General features: G+C 46.5%; 1 protein-coding gene across 2 annotated transcripts in view; it reads right to left on the bottom strand.

Moving 5' to 3' along the window:
• The window catches only part of klhl5 (kelch-like family member 5), a 34,494-nt gene that overhangs the window by 1,194 nt on the left and 19,693 nt on the right, over positions 1–13,607 (bottom strand). Inside the window, exons 6-12 of one of the 2 annotated variants that reach the window (XM_056585807.1) lie at positions 13,454–13,607; positions 12,225–12,449; positions 9,801–9,876; positions 8,879–8,965; positions 3,509–3,583; positions 2,392–2,529; positions 1,985–2,156 (exon numbers count right to left, since the gene is read on the bottom strand). The exon at positions 13,454–13,607 is cut by the window's right edge and continues 33 nt beyond it. In XM_056585807.1, the coding sequence (XP_056441782.1) occupies positions 1,985–2,156; positions 2,392–2,529; positions 3,509–3,583; positions 8,879–8,965; positions 9,801–9,876; positions 12,225–12,449; positions 13,454–13,607 (927 nt within the window). Of the gene's footprint in view, positions 1–18; positions 2,157–2,391; positions 2,530–3,508; positions 3,584–8,878; positions 8,966–9,800; positions 9,877–12,224; positions 12,450–13,453 lie in introns of those variants that run through there. The other variant, XM_056585806.1, reaches the window with a different exon arrangement.

Raw genomic sequence — 13,607 nt, 5'->3', positions numbered from 1 at the left:
ATTGACAGACATGACCGATGTTTTGGTGTTATCGTCTAATATTCTGTTAAATTAACATTACTTGCCTATTCGGTCACCCAGAAACGTTTAACAATAATACAGTGTTGCATCATAAATGAGGCTAGGCTCTTTCGAAAACTGTAGTATGAATACTAAAACTGTGCCATCTCTCTGACAGTTGGCTACTGTTAGTTTAAGGCTGTCCTACATTTGCATATGTCCGTGTGACGACACAAGGACGGTCACTGACACCCCCAGCGTGTAAGGCAGCATAAAACTGCATTACTGCATGGTGCATATTAATTCATAATACATATATGCACTCTTTCTTTTACTTATTTTGTATCCAAATTCAACTTCAAAGGAACATGGAACTGCTTTCCAACAAATTGTAACATTGCTTTAAAAAGTAAGCAAACTGTGACAGAAGGTTGTCTATCAAATTCTGCTTGATGAAATCATGTCCTCTATATACAGTAGTTGGAACCCTCAAAAGCTAGATGATTAATCTCTAGCTTTTGAGGGTAAAGGCCCTTCCTCAAATACAATATACTTCATGTCTGATTAAAATAAGTATTTCATCCCTCCCTAAAATTAGAAATACATCTCCCTACCGCTAAAGGAGCAAGATACATTCTACGCACCGTTTCACTTTACCATGTCCATAAACAAGATGATAAAACAATGCTTGTCACCTTGATATACTCCTCGGTAATAGCTGGAGGCAATTCCAAACATTTATTTTTGGAACCGCATCGCTTATTCTAATTAGAAATATACTATATTTTCTAGCTGTCAGTACCTTTCTGTCCGCCCCAAACCTTAAAGCTTCCTGCTATGTTTCTGTGTGAGTCAGGATTTACAGATCAGTGCTGAAGCTTGCAGGAGCAGGGAAGTGTAACCACGTGAGCAGTATCAGCAGAATCTCAGGTGTGTGTGTGTGTTGGTGTGGGTGTGGGTGTGTGTGTATGTGCGCTAGTGTGTGTGTTTGTGAGACTCAGCATTTATTATTATTATTATTGTTTGTCTCTTGTGGTTACGCGGGGAATCGGACATGCCTGCTATGCTTCTTCACTTTCTCATTTCTTGCCCCTCCGCATCAATCCATGTTCTGTTGTTTTCTCAGGGTCGAGTTCATTTATAGCACTTTATCTACAGAGCATCCAGCCAGCATCATTAATTATAAATCAAACAATACAAGCACTACCATCCTGGCTTTCATCATCGGCTGTAGGTTTTGGCGGCTATCCGTCTTTGATAAGCCAAATCTGATTATTTTGGAGGAATGTTATTGCTGAGACTAATCCCACTCCGAAAGCTATCCCCTTAGAAGTTTAAACGAGGTCACATTCTAACAAGCTAAGACTCAAACTCCCAGAATCTCAAATAGTTTCCATGACGAAAGGCACTAGTGACTTTGCGAAGAAAACTTTCGAGGCAACCGGAAGAGCCCAGACATCAATAGGAAGCCAGTGAGAGCCCCATCTCTGAACAAACACACACAAACCCATTTCCCCATCTGGATGCAGTATTCAATGCAGCAGCAAGGACAATATTAGCATGAAACAAAACACACATTTACATAACAGTACAACAACATTTGCCGTTCCAGGAGGAAGGTCACATTGTGTTTCTTTAACGTTTGTTTGTGTGTTGGCGCATGCTCCCTCTAAGAGTGACATTTTTATTTGTGCCACATTGTTACTGCGTGTCACTTGGTTCTAGTAAACTGCAGAGTGGCCGTTTGAGCTGGTTTTCATTGCATTTGATCAAATGTATGTCAAACACACCTGATATATTGGACTGACTCTGGATTGACTTTGTTTCTTGTGTATTTTAAGTGCGTGTTCATTTCTTTGTTTGTATAGGCACTTGCAGTGCCCCTGTGTGTTTGTGTGCGTGCTTGTGTTGTGTGCATGTGTTGGTAAGTGTGCTTATGTGTGTGTTTGTGTGCAAGTGTGCGTGCGTGTGTGTGTGTGTGTACCTGGGTCCACTCATTAGTCTGAGGGTCATAAGACTCCACAGTGTTGAGGTACACCTGCCCATCGTAACCGCCCACTGCATAGAGACGGTCGCCAAGGAGACACACCCCCACCGCGTCCCGGCTGATGCTCATGGGCGCCACAGTCGTCCAGGCGTCCGTCTGGGGGTCGTACCTGCAAAGACCCGCACAAACGCACACGCACAAACATACACACAACTTTTGTAAAAAGTGATTATTGGAAGAATGTTACTTGCACACACACACACACACACACACACACACACACACACACACACACACACACACACACACACACACACACACACACACACACACACACACACACACACACACACACACACACAAATGCCCTCGCATCACACACACACAAACACACACAAACACACCTCTCCACACAGTCACTAAGCCGAGAGGAGAGGGAGGAGGCCGGGGCATCGTGGCCTCCGATGGCGTACAGGAAGCCATTCCAAGTGGCCACGCCCACTCCACCACGCCGCTTAGCCATTGGAGAACACCCGCTCCACCTGCAGCCAACCAGGAAATAACAAGCAAGGATCAATCGTTTATATCGTCAGTCAACTAAAAGACAAAACATAGACATTTTGCTTACCTCAGCCCTCCCTTATGAAAAGGCCAATAGAAACAGTGATGTCCTCCTGATATTCCGGCTCGGTCATTAGTGGATCATTTGGTCCAAAGTGACTAATAGTGAATCCAGATGTCATAAAGGAGCGAGTAGGGGCAGCCAGCTTGTTCAAGGAAGCGAAACGGTAGGCAGTGCGAGAACCTTTGGCCTGGGAGTCGCCCGTACCACTACTGTCACGCCTCGCTCTGCTCATTGAGTCATGTGTTTATTGTTTCAGTCATTTCCTCATCGTTGTCCTTTTTCCTTTGTCTAATTCCCACCTCTATCTCCTCACTTTGCTCCCCCCTTGTGTTTCCCACCTCTGTGACTGTCCTCCCTCCCCTTGGTGAGTTCACCTGTACCTCGCTTTCGCTCCCCTCCTCGTGCATTTAGCCAGCGTGTTTCCCTCGCGCCAGTCCGCCTTTGTTCCCGGCATCAAGCTTCCCAGCCCTTCCCTCCAGATTATTACTGTTCCTGGTTCATTGATTCTGGCTCCTTTTTCCCCGACTACACCATTTTCTTCTCCGTGCCGGATTCTTTGCCTGATCACCTCATTGATTATCCGTGTACCAACCCTTGTTTCTAGCAGTGAAGACGATACAGACTTTATGCTTCTGAGTCAGGCATGAGTCTTTTTCCCTGTGGCTGCACAACTAGCCTAATGGCTGGTAATGATAGCAACTACGCTATCCTGCAGCTAGCTAGAACCATTTGGATGACATAGTCCGCCATTTACGGACATGGAGACCTCGTAGCTGTTTCGTCCATTTCTTTAAATCAGGAAATAAGAAATAGACTCATAAAACACACACGCCACATACGGGAATGTGGGCCTGGAGCAGGGTTACACTGTTACAGCAGGTGATGTCATGTCTGACCTGTTGGTGTGGGGGTCAAAGCACTCGACGGAGCGCAGGCAGGATGAACCGTCTCGCCCTCCCACCGCATACAACCTGACACAGAGACAGAGATACATTAAGGATACATATAGAGAGAGATACTAGGAGAGATAGTATACATGAGAGACAGATTCAGTAAAAACAGAGTGAGATAGAGAGAGGGGGAGAGCAAAGGATAGATATAATAGATAGAGTGATAGAGAGGGAGAGAGAGAGAGAGACATGTATAGTATAAATAGAGAGACAGATAGAGAGGTTGAGAGACGGAGAAACAGAGATGGAGACAGAGACCGATATAGGTAAAGGTAATATTGCACAGGTTCTGGAAACCCCTTTTCAATTTAGTGACAGTGAAACAGCTGGGACTGTTGAGCCAAGTGTGTGTGTGTGTGTGTGGACTTGTGTGTTGGTGTGGGTGTGTCTGTCTGTGCGCACGCGTGTGCATGAGCCAATTTCAGCAGCGGAGGAGCGAGTGAGGGGAGCAAAATAAATCAAGCAGCACTTTTGGGATATCAAACCCAAACCAGTCAGTGTCTGTGAATAACTGTGGGCGACGGCATGAGGCCATAAAGATGTATTCCGTGTGTGTGTGTGTGTGTGTGTGTGTGTGTGTGTGTGTGTGTGCGTGCGTGTGCGTGCGTGTGTGTGTGTGTGTGTGTGTTTGTGTGTGTGCTTGCTTGTGTGTGTGTGTCTAAGAAGGACGAGAAAACCGTTCAACCGAGTAATAAGTTTCATCAGGCAATACACACACACACACACACACACACACACACACACACACACACACACACACACACACACACACACACACACACACACAGTACTACTTGGCATGTTTAGCGCATGGTTGCTATATTAATTACCATCGCTAAAGACCTTCTCTGTCGTTGCTGCCGATGCTAATAAAGGACACAATATTATAATGCTCAGATCTCCTCTGTTGAATATCATGGAATCCTGGGAGCCGGGATAGGTCACGACCAGTGGCGATTTCTCTAAGACTGCAAGGGAAGCTCAGCTTCCCCTAAAATTTCGAACATTAAATTGTCAAATATGTATTGTTGTGTTAACATTTCATTGACTACAAATTCGTTAAAATACGTTCATGTCGAAGACAAGTTCGATAAGAATCTTATCCAAGACTGACTCGATTTTGTTAACTTCTCATACATTCCCGTAATGTCAATGCATTAGACCGTAGAAGCCGAGCGTCCATTCACTTCAATGAGACTGCATGGAACAGTTTTTTTCATTGCCTCGAAACTCGACGGTCATTGGATAAATGCCCAGATTTGTCCCGCCCCCGGACGCTCAGCGTCTCTGGGGGTGGATGGAGCAGTGGGCTGGCCTGGGCTAGCCTGGACGCTGGGCTTCCGCGTTATGATTGGAGGATCAGTCGAAAGTCTGAATCACTTTTTGATTGACAGCTATTTTGAGATATACACAGTCACTTCACTATCTGAGTTCAGTGACAGTCCCATCGCGGATTTTGCAAGTGAAGTCTCATGACAAACTGCAACACATTTCTTGGTATTTGCTTGGCGAAATTGCTTCCATTAGGGTCACAGACCATTTTCTTGAAATGGAACGGAGGGCCGAATTGAGGTATAAATAAATTGACAACTATTTTGATGTAGGCCAAAAATTAGCTTCCCCTCTTTAAAAGACCAGCAGCCGCCACTGGTCACGACACAAGCTTGGTACTGACTGCAGCCATCGTTCATTGTTCTCCATTATATGTGTTCATGTCAGGCACATGTTCATGTGTTCATGTGTGTGTGCGTGTGTGTGTGTGTGTGTGTGTGTGTGTGTGTGTGTTTCTGGGTGTATGTTTGGTGTGTGCGTCCATGTGCATGTGTGCGTGCGTGTGTGTGTGCGTGCCTGCGTGTGTGGATGTGTGTGTGTTTTAGTTTGTGATTGCCTCTAGATTAGCTAATTAGTCCTGACACTGATTGAAAATACATCCCCCTCTTTCCCATTCCGTTTGCATCCACACATCCAGCTGCTCGGGGCAAGCAAAGGCAGGGAAAGGACTACATGCACAGCTACAAAATGTAAAGAATATACTGGCTTCAGACCTCGCTCCACCTCATTCGTATTCCCCCTCCGTATTCAGTACTGCAGGAGCCACTGACACTGTTCTCTGACCTCTCCCACGTAGCAGGTTCATATATATGTATATATATCTTGATCTATAGATATATCTGCTCGCCTCAGGAAGAGAAGCTTTTCCAAGGCTCCAGCAGAGTGATCAATGTTCGATGGCTTGAGGCAGATTAGTCTGACCCTGGGTGGGGTTGGGCCAAGCTGCTGTCTTTAGAATGTTGACCACCTTCCAAGGATAGCCTTAATGTTGTTGTTTTGGTCGTATTCAAATATTTTTCTGCAAGAACTGCAACGTTAAATTTCTGAAAATGATAAACCTGAAATGAATGCTCTTTCGACATGAAATATGTGCTTTGTGAATGAAAGAATCGCTCAATGCTCAAATCGAGAAGACTTTGTTGGTGTAAGTGATGCTACAATGTCTGATGAGCTGTGCTGAAGAGCTCCCCCTTTGTCAGAGTTCACAGTGGACTAATCCATCAGCCCAATCGACACAATCAACATCATTCTCTACCGGGCTCTACCCCCCCGATTTACCAATGAGACCCCCTGAAAGCCTCAAAAGCAACATTTGAGGGGGGTATAAAAATTTGTCAAAAATAAAAATATATAGCCTATATATTTTATTGTTACTAATGGTCACTCAAATGTTTTTAAGTTCACCCTGTCCAGTATTCAGAATTCAAAACATTTATTCACAAATATAGGGTTAGGGTTAGCAAATTAGCCATGTTCGCCAAACAGAAGAAAGACGTAATGTTGAAAAGTCATACTAAAAACGGCTAGCAAGCGAAAGCTAAACCAGAGTGATTCACTCACATACTTTGGGTCTATTCTAACTTAAGGTAAGAGGCTATCTTTTAAATCTTTGCAGTGACTGAATTGTCATGATAGAACTGGGACATAGGCAGGGGTGGACTGGGACAAAAATTCAGCCCTGACATTTTCTGTCCAGACCAGCCCACTACATTATCAGCACTAGGGGTGGGACGAGGCGAACGGGAAGAACCCTGTATGTACTTGATTAAAACAATTTAATCGAGTACATATATCCGAATAATAGTACAGCACTGTAAATAGCAGTTGTTGCTGTTGCTGACAAGAAAGGTGTAAAACCTGAACAGGAAGTTAACAGACCTCTCATGGTCGCTGCATCTCCACCCCCCATATCTACATATCTACAAAACCCTTGTTAGATATCACACTTGATCCAACGCTAAATTCTCTCTTGCAGTTTTTAGTCTGTGACTGTGAAAATCTCTTGGTGTAAGCCCAGCATTAGTTAAAACCAGACTCGGACAATAATAACAAAATATCCTGACAAATAATCTAAATAAAAAACATATTATAGAAAGTAGCAGCATTAAAGCTGAAACTCATTTGTTTTAACGGTGACTCAGTCATTATGAAAACATAAATAGAGAATTACATTTTTTTTTTTCTCATATAAGTGTATGTGCACATGTATGTATTCATGTGCACATACACGTATATGAGAATGCATATCTATTCAGACCTGTGATTCATGTCTTAGACTTTTTCACACAGCTATAGATAAAAAAAAGATTCAATTCTCTATTTATGGTTATATTTAGGTCAATATATATATTGCCCTACTTCCTCTTCCACAGCCAGACAGCTACACTCTTCACCAAATTCATGACCTGCAAGAAACAGCAAACAGAACTTGTACTCAGTATCTGTGTACTGACAAGTATATGTAGTGTGAACCCTCCGGCAGCGAGGCGGTTATAAGGGCGGTTGCCGGGCGGTGTGAAAGCAGCCGTTTTCAGCTCCGTCCCGACTCCCGCGACTCCAGCCCATGCCATGAGGTCCCGCCCACCCTGGTTTGTTTTGTGATTGACAACACTGTCAGGGCTCTCTGAGCCTGTCAGCCCATGATTGATTGACAATGACAAACATAGACCAATAATACGTATCGATGCTGGCAACACACTGCTAGCCCTCTGTAGCCCATTGGCCGGCCCAATTGGAGGGAATTCAACGGCCCACCGGGACGATGCCCGGTATTCCAGATGGCCAGTCCACCCCTGGACATAGGGTGCACCGTGCATAAGATGAGTGTGTGCGACTGTGTGCGTGCATGTCCTTTCCGGCTTCGGCATACTGCATGGTTATGAAGGAGTTGTGGTTGGTTGTGGTCTTAGTGAAGCAGCCTAGCCTTTCAAGTTGGAGTAGGCCTAATTGTTTACGTGCGTGCGAGAGTGAGAGAGAGAGAGCGCGCGAGAGAGAGAGAGCGCACCTGCCGTGACGATGTTTGGCTTGTTGTGTAAAATGTTGTCAGCATCCGCCGTGGTTGGACGAATGTGCTTTGTGTATGTGTTCAATGATGTATCTGTCTGACCGTATTTGCTGTAGATGGATGGTTAAATAATGTCACACGATCGGTCATACTGCAGGCTTTCATTCGCAAGTGCACTGATTGCGTGCCATTCTCCGATAGGCTATACCTGGCATTTATTCAGTTGTTGATTGCTCTTCTAAGTGCGCCATATTGGTGCCAATTATTGTTGTTTTTGCATTGTAATGCACAACTTTGCCTCTCCTTGTTATAAAACATCGTGCATCCAATCGTGCATCCATCCTATGTCAGTACTGACCTAGGAGGCTGCATTGGCTAAAGTGTTGCTTTACGAATAGGCTACTATAGCATAACGGATTATCAACAATTGTTGTGTGCGTGTGTGTGTTGTCATGTAGGCTATAGACTGATTGCTTGCATCCATGAAATATTGTAATGTTATAGGCCTACTGCATATTGAGGTAATTTAGATCGGTATTGCGCAACAATCGGGGGATGGGGACCCCCCCGAATATTGACGGGTAATTCGCAAACTGACTGTACTGTATAGAATAGTGCCATTAGGGCGCCATTGATGTGCTTCTGTGGTCTTGAGATAATTTCTTAGAACTCTAGACTGGTTTGTTTCGCAAGCCTCTCTGGCGGAACGCTGTACATTTGAATTCACAGAATACACACATATAAGTGTGTGTGTGTGTGTGTGTGTGTGTGTGTGTGTGTGTGTGTGTGTGTGTGTGTGTGTGTGTGTGTGTGTGCGTGCGTGCGTGCGTGCGTGCGTGCGTGCGTGCGTGCGTGCGTGCGTGCGTGCGTGCGTGCGTGCGTGCGTGCGTGCGTGCGTGCGTGCGTGCGTGCGTGCGTGCGTGCGTGCGTGCGTGCGTGCGTGCGTGCGTGCGTGCGTGTGTGTGTGTGCGTTAACTCACTTCCCGTTGAGCACCGCCACGCCCACGGTGCTCCTGGGTGTGGACATGCTGGAGATAAAGCTCCACAAGCGTGCCTGCGGGTCCCACCTGGTCCACACAGGAAATGAAAAACGTGATTTATGAACGCCTTTAGCCCGCCAAACACACAAGACAGACTGCGTGGGAAGGTGGAGACCTTAACCCAGAACCCTGGCTGATGTGATTTAGGAACAGCTAGGGGGCGTCGTGAGGCACGGTGCCAGGCAGGGCTGATATAAAACGCTAGCCAAAACGGTTACTATAGACTACCTTGTAAGACTTCCAAAATGAGCCCATACATAGCAACATAAAATGGGACCATTTATTGCATCATTCTTCCGACAAACAGTATAGTTCCTCAGGACAGAAAAACGGTTGCTAAGCAACACAGCTTAGAAACAGTCTAATAAGGCTTTAAAGATTGGTGATGGTTAACATTTATCTTGACATCGCCATCATTTTTTTACAGTATTTCAATTACTTTAAAAGGCCTATCAGAATTGAGGACCACAACTATCCGTTTTATAATAGAAATTGAGAATTCTGGTATATTGTGTCTCTAAAATATAACAGATTAAATTAAATGACCAACAATTAAAAGAAAAAAACTATTAAATGTAAAAATAAAGAAAAAGCAAAAAAAAAAGCATTAAATGAACAAATGAGGATAACTAAAGATACATATTCTTATTTTAAGAAGTACAAAGTCCTAAAATATATATATTATTACATATTCTATATATTTTCAGCCTTTTTGATTATAAATCAAGCAACGCTCCATTGGTCCCACACATTACAGCTGACCACTATCCAGGTCTCACTCTATCCCTCCCATCAACAGTGAGGTCCAGCTAGGCTCTCCTGCTGTTTGCCGTGCTTCCAGATATGGACCCTCGCCCCTTACCTCTCCACCGTGCTGAGGTAGCTCCAGCCGTCATGCCCCCCGACCGCGTACATGGGCCCCTCCAGGACGGCTACGCCTGTGAACAGAGAACACGTGTCAGACCACTGCATGCCCGGAGGTATTTGGCGCTGCAGGGACAACACCAGTCCGGGAGATCAAACCCTCAGGACGGTCTCTCTTCACCAAACCCTCAGAACAGTCTCTCTTCACCAAACCCTCAGAACAGTCTCTCTTTACCAAACCCTCAGAACAGTCTCTCTTTACCAAACCCTCAGAACAGTCTCTCTTCACCAAATCCTCAGAACGGTCTCTCTTCACCAAACCCTCAGAACAGTCTCTCTTTACCAAACCCTCAGAACAGTCTCTCTTCACCAAACCCTCAGAACGGTCTCTCTTCAGCAAACCCTCAGAACAGTCTCTCTTCACCAACCCGCAGAATGGTCTCTCTTCACCAAACCCTCAGAACAGTCTCTCTTCATCAAACCCTCTGATATAATTTCAATCAGAAGCGACTAGTATTTAAAATGAACCACAACATTTATTGACTTTTGGCGATGAGACACCATCAAATGATTCTTCATGGGGACCATGAGGTATGCCGGGATATGATCCCCCCTTGATGGTGTCTAGACGCTGCTGGTGGTGTGACTAGGATAGGGAGGAGGGCCTCAGCCCTGGAGGCGGTAATCTATTTATCCTTAGACAGGTGGAGCTTAATCCCGGAGGGGGAAAGGATGGAGGTGAGTTACAACGAGTCTCATTGGAACAAAAGACCAACGACAAGCATGAATTAGAGTTGTTTATGAACTTGTGCGTTGCCGTGCAATTGTACTTTGGTCAATGCATATTTGATCCTGATTGGTTGAGAGATGAAGGGGAGGGGCCTGCGATGACAGCGTTGCAATCTAGAGCCCAACATAGATCGAAGATGAACAGAAGGGGAACGTCGTCTGCCTGATTGAACTAAGCCATAGCTACATTTGTCAGATCAATATGTTGTGTCGATTCTGCCTTCGAGCATTTCGCATGAATGCGCCTGCCACGAATGTAAACAATAGATATTTAGCACTGTGGTCCTTTTGATGAGACATTTGGATAATTAATTGTCTGGATTTTCACTGCTATGTTGTCCATAAAATCCGAACCGACCTAAACACATTGATTCCATAAGATAAAGTACTATATTGTCATTGTTTACATTTGTAAACAATGGCTCAAGTTAAACACTCTTTAGCAGAATTGGAACCTTGATAAATGATATTGGTATGGATGTTTTAGTGAAGCCAGGAGAGACAATTACCCAGATTTGATCACACTGACCAGTGCTGTACTTTCAAAGGCCTGTGTGTGAACCATAGAAAGAGACTGAATAGGAAGAGGAGGAGGACGGGGAGGTAGTGGAGGAGGAGGGGGAGTTGGAGGAGGATGGGGAGGTGGAGGAGGTGGAGGAGAAGGAGAGAGGAGGAGACCGATGGGGAGGTGGAGGAGGAGGAGGAGGAGGAGAGAGGAGGGGGAGGTAGTGGAGGAGGAGGAGGAGGAGGAGGAGGTGGAGGAGGAGGGGGAGGTGGAGGTGGAGGAGGTGGAGGAGGAGGAGGTGGAGGTGGAGGAGGAAGTGGAGGAGGTGGGGGAGGAGGTAGTGGAGGAGGACGGGGAGGTGGAGGAGGAGGAGGGGGAGGTAGTGGAGGAGGAGGGGGAGGTGGAGGAGGAGGAGGGGGAGGTGGAGGAGGTGGGGGAGGTGGAGGAGGTGGAGGAGGGGGAGGTGGTGGAGGAGGAGGGGGAGGTGGAGGAGGTGGGGGAGGTGGAGGAGGTGGAGGACGGGGAGGTGGAGGAGGAGGTGGGGGAGGTGGAGGAGGTGGAGGAGGAGGAGGTGGAGGAGGAGGAGGGGGAGGTGGAGGAGGGGGAGGAGGTAGTGGAGGAGGACGGGGAGGTGGAGGAGGTGGGGGAGGTGGAGGAGGAGTTGGGGAGGAGCTATAGGCGCTGGAGGAGGAGGAGTAGGGGGAGGAGGGGGAGGAGGTATAGGAGGAGGAGTAGTGACCATAATATCCCAGCCAAGCCATGATATTAATCATGGCTTGTTAGGATACTGGATGGCGATCCTCTGAACCGAAGGCATTCATCAAATGAACATCTGCAGCACCAGATGTGTTGATGAACTGCCCCACACAGGCCTGTCCTGCCCAAACACACACACTCACACACACACACACACACACACACACACACACACACACACACACACACACACACACACACACACACACACACACACACACACACACACACACACACACACACGTGTATGTGTGTTCGTTTGTGCATGTTTGTGCACACGTTATGTTTGTCATTGAGGGAGCGAGGAGTGACTGGGTGTGTGCGTGTTTGCATTGCGTGTGTGCATCCAGGAGTGCGTGAACCCCCCCTCACCCAGGCCGTGTCTGTGCGTGGACATGGGGGGCAGGGCGCTCCAGCTCTTGCTGTGGGGGTTGTAGCACTCCACCGTGTTGAGGGTCTTCAGCCCGTCGCGGCCCCCCACCACGTGGAGGCGTCCGTCCAGCACGGCCACGCCGAACTGCAGCCGGCGGCCGCTCATGGTGGCCACCTGGCTCCAGGTGTCTCGCCTCAGGCAGTACTGCTCGATGCTGGTGGCCCCTGGACACAGAACGCACACGCCACGGGGGTCAGCGCCACCGAAGGAATCGTTTGGTGGTTCAACTCCGGGCGATGAGGTCCCTCTGGGGCGATGATGGATCATCATGGAGAACAAGCCGTGTGGCAGATCAGCACATACGGTACGACTCAGCAGCTTTCTCTGGACGGCGCTACGCCAGCGACGGCTCGGCGATGCGTTCATGCGTGCCGAAAGAGACGGGAAAATGTATTGCCCGGGAAAATCTTTGCGTGATGATGGTCATTTTCTGTGATGCATGTGAATGCGTGTGAACGATCTGCAACCTTGTCTTAACCTCTTGAAATATGTTTGCAGTATAAAAATAAAATGGAAATAAATAAAAGCCTTATGCAAATGAGCCAGCATGACACGTATTGGGAGTGGGACCATTAACAGCAGGGAACCATGTCCTTAGGAGGATACGGACGCATACTAATGAGTACAGCCAGTACTCATTATCATACTAATGAGTCATCAGTCTGCTGTCGCTTTACATAAATGGTTTAACATTGTGTAGGGTAGACATCTTCTCATCAGTATTTCGTTGGACTCCCAAACGGTCACACTCTTCTTTTTTTTTGACATCACCACCTGAAAACAATCCACAATACTTAAAATATCGTAACTACAGCCTTATGTAATATAGACAGCAATATTAACAAATACAGACCGTTGAATGGCAAACATTGTGGGAGCATTTTTTTCTAACCCTTACCCTAACCAATCAATAAATCAATAAATCAAATGAATCAAATAAACAAAAACATCAGACCCAGGGGATATCTTTCGGTTGGATACAACTTAAAAACCTCACTTTCTCTGCCTGATGTCTCCAACTTCCTCTCAATGGTTAAAAATGTTTGGCTAAAAAAGTTTTTATTTTAACGTATTATATATTTTTTCGAAATCCTTTAATTATTTACAGACCGCAGTTTCGATTATTACACTGGCTCGCCTCGGTAATTAAACATGAACTCTGTGCTACCTTTGGTGGCGTCCATGCCCCCCACGGCGAACAGGGCCCCCACGGTGGCCTTGCGGGGCCGCGTGCGGGGGCTCTGCAGCAGGGGCCGGCGCTGGGGCAACAGGTGGTACTTCATGCCCTCCATGAGCAGCCTCTGGCACTCCACACTGCCCCT

Source organism: Gadus chalcogrammus, chromosome 3 (genome assembly GCF_026213295.1).
Source record: "Gadus chalcogrammus isolate NIFS_2021 chromosome 3, NIFS_Gcha_1.0, whole genome shotgun sequence".
Taxonomy (NCBI): domain Eukaryota; kingdom Metazoa; phylum Chordata; class Actinopteri; order Gadiformes; family Gadidae; genus Gadus; species Gadus chalcogrammus.
This window is presented reverse-complemented; position numbering and strand designations above follow the sequence as displayed.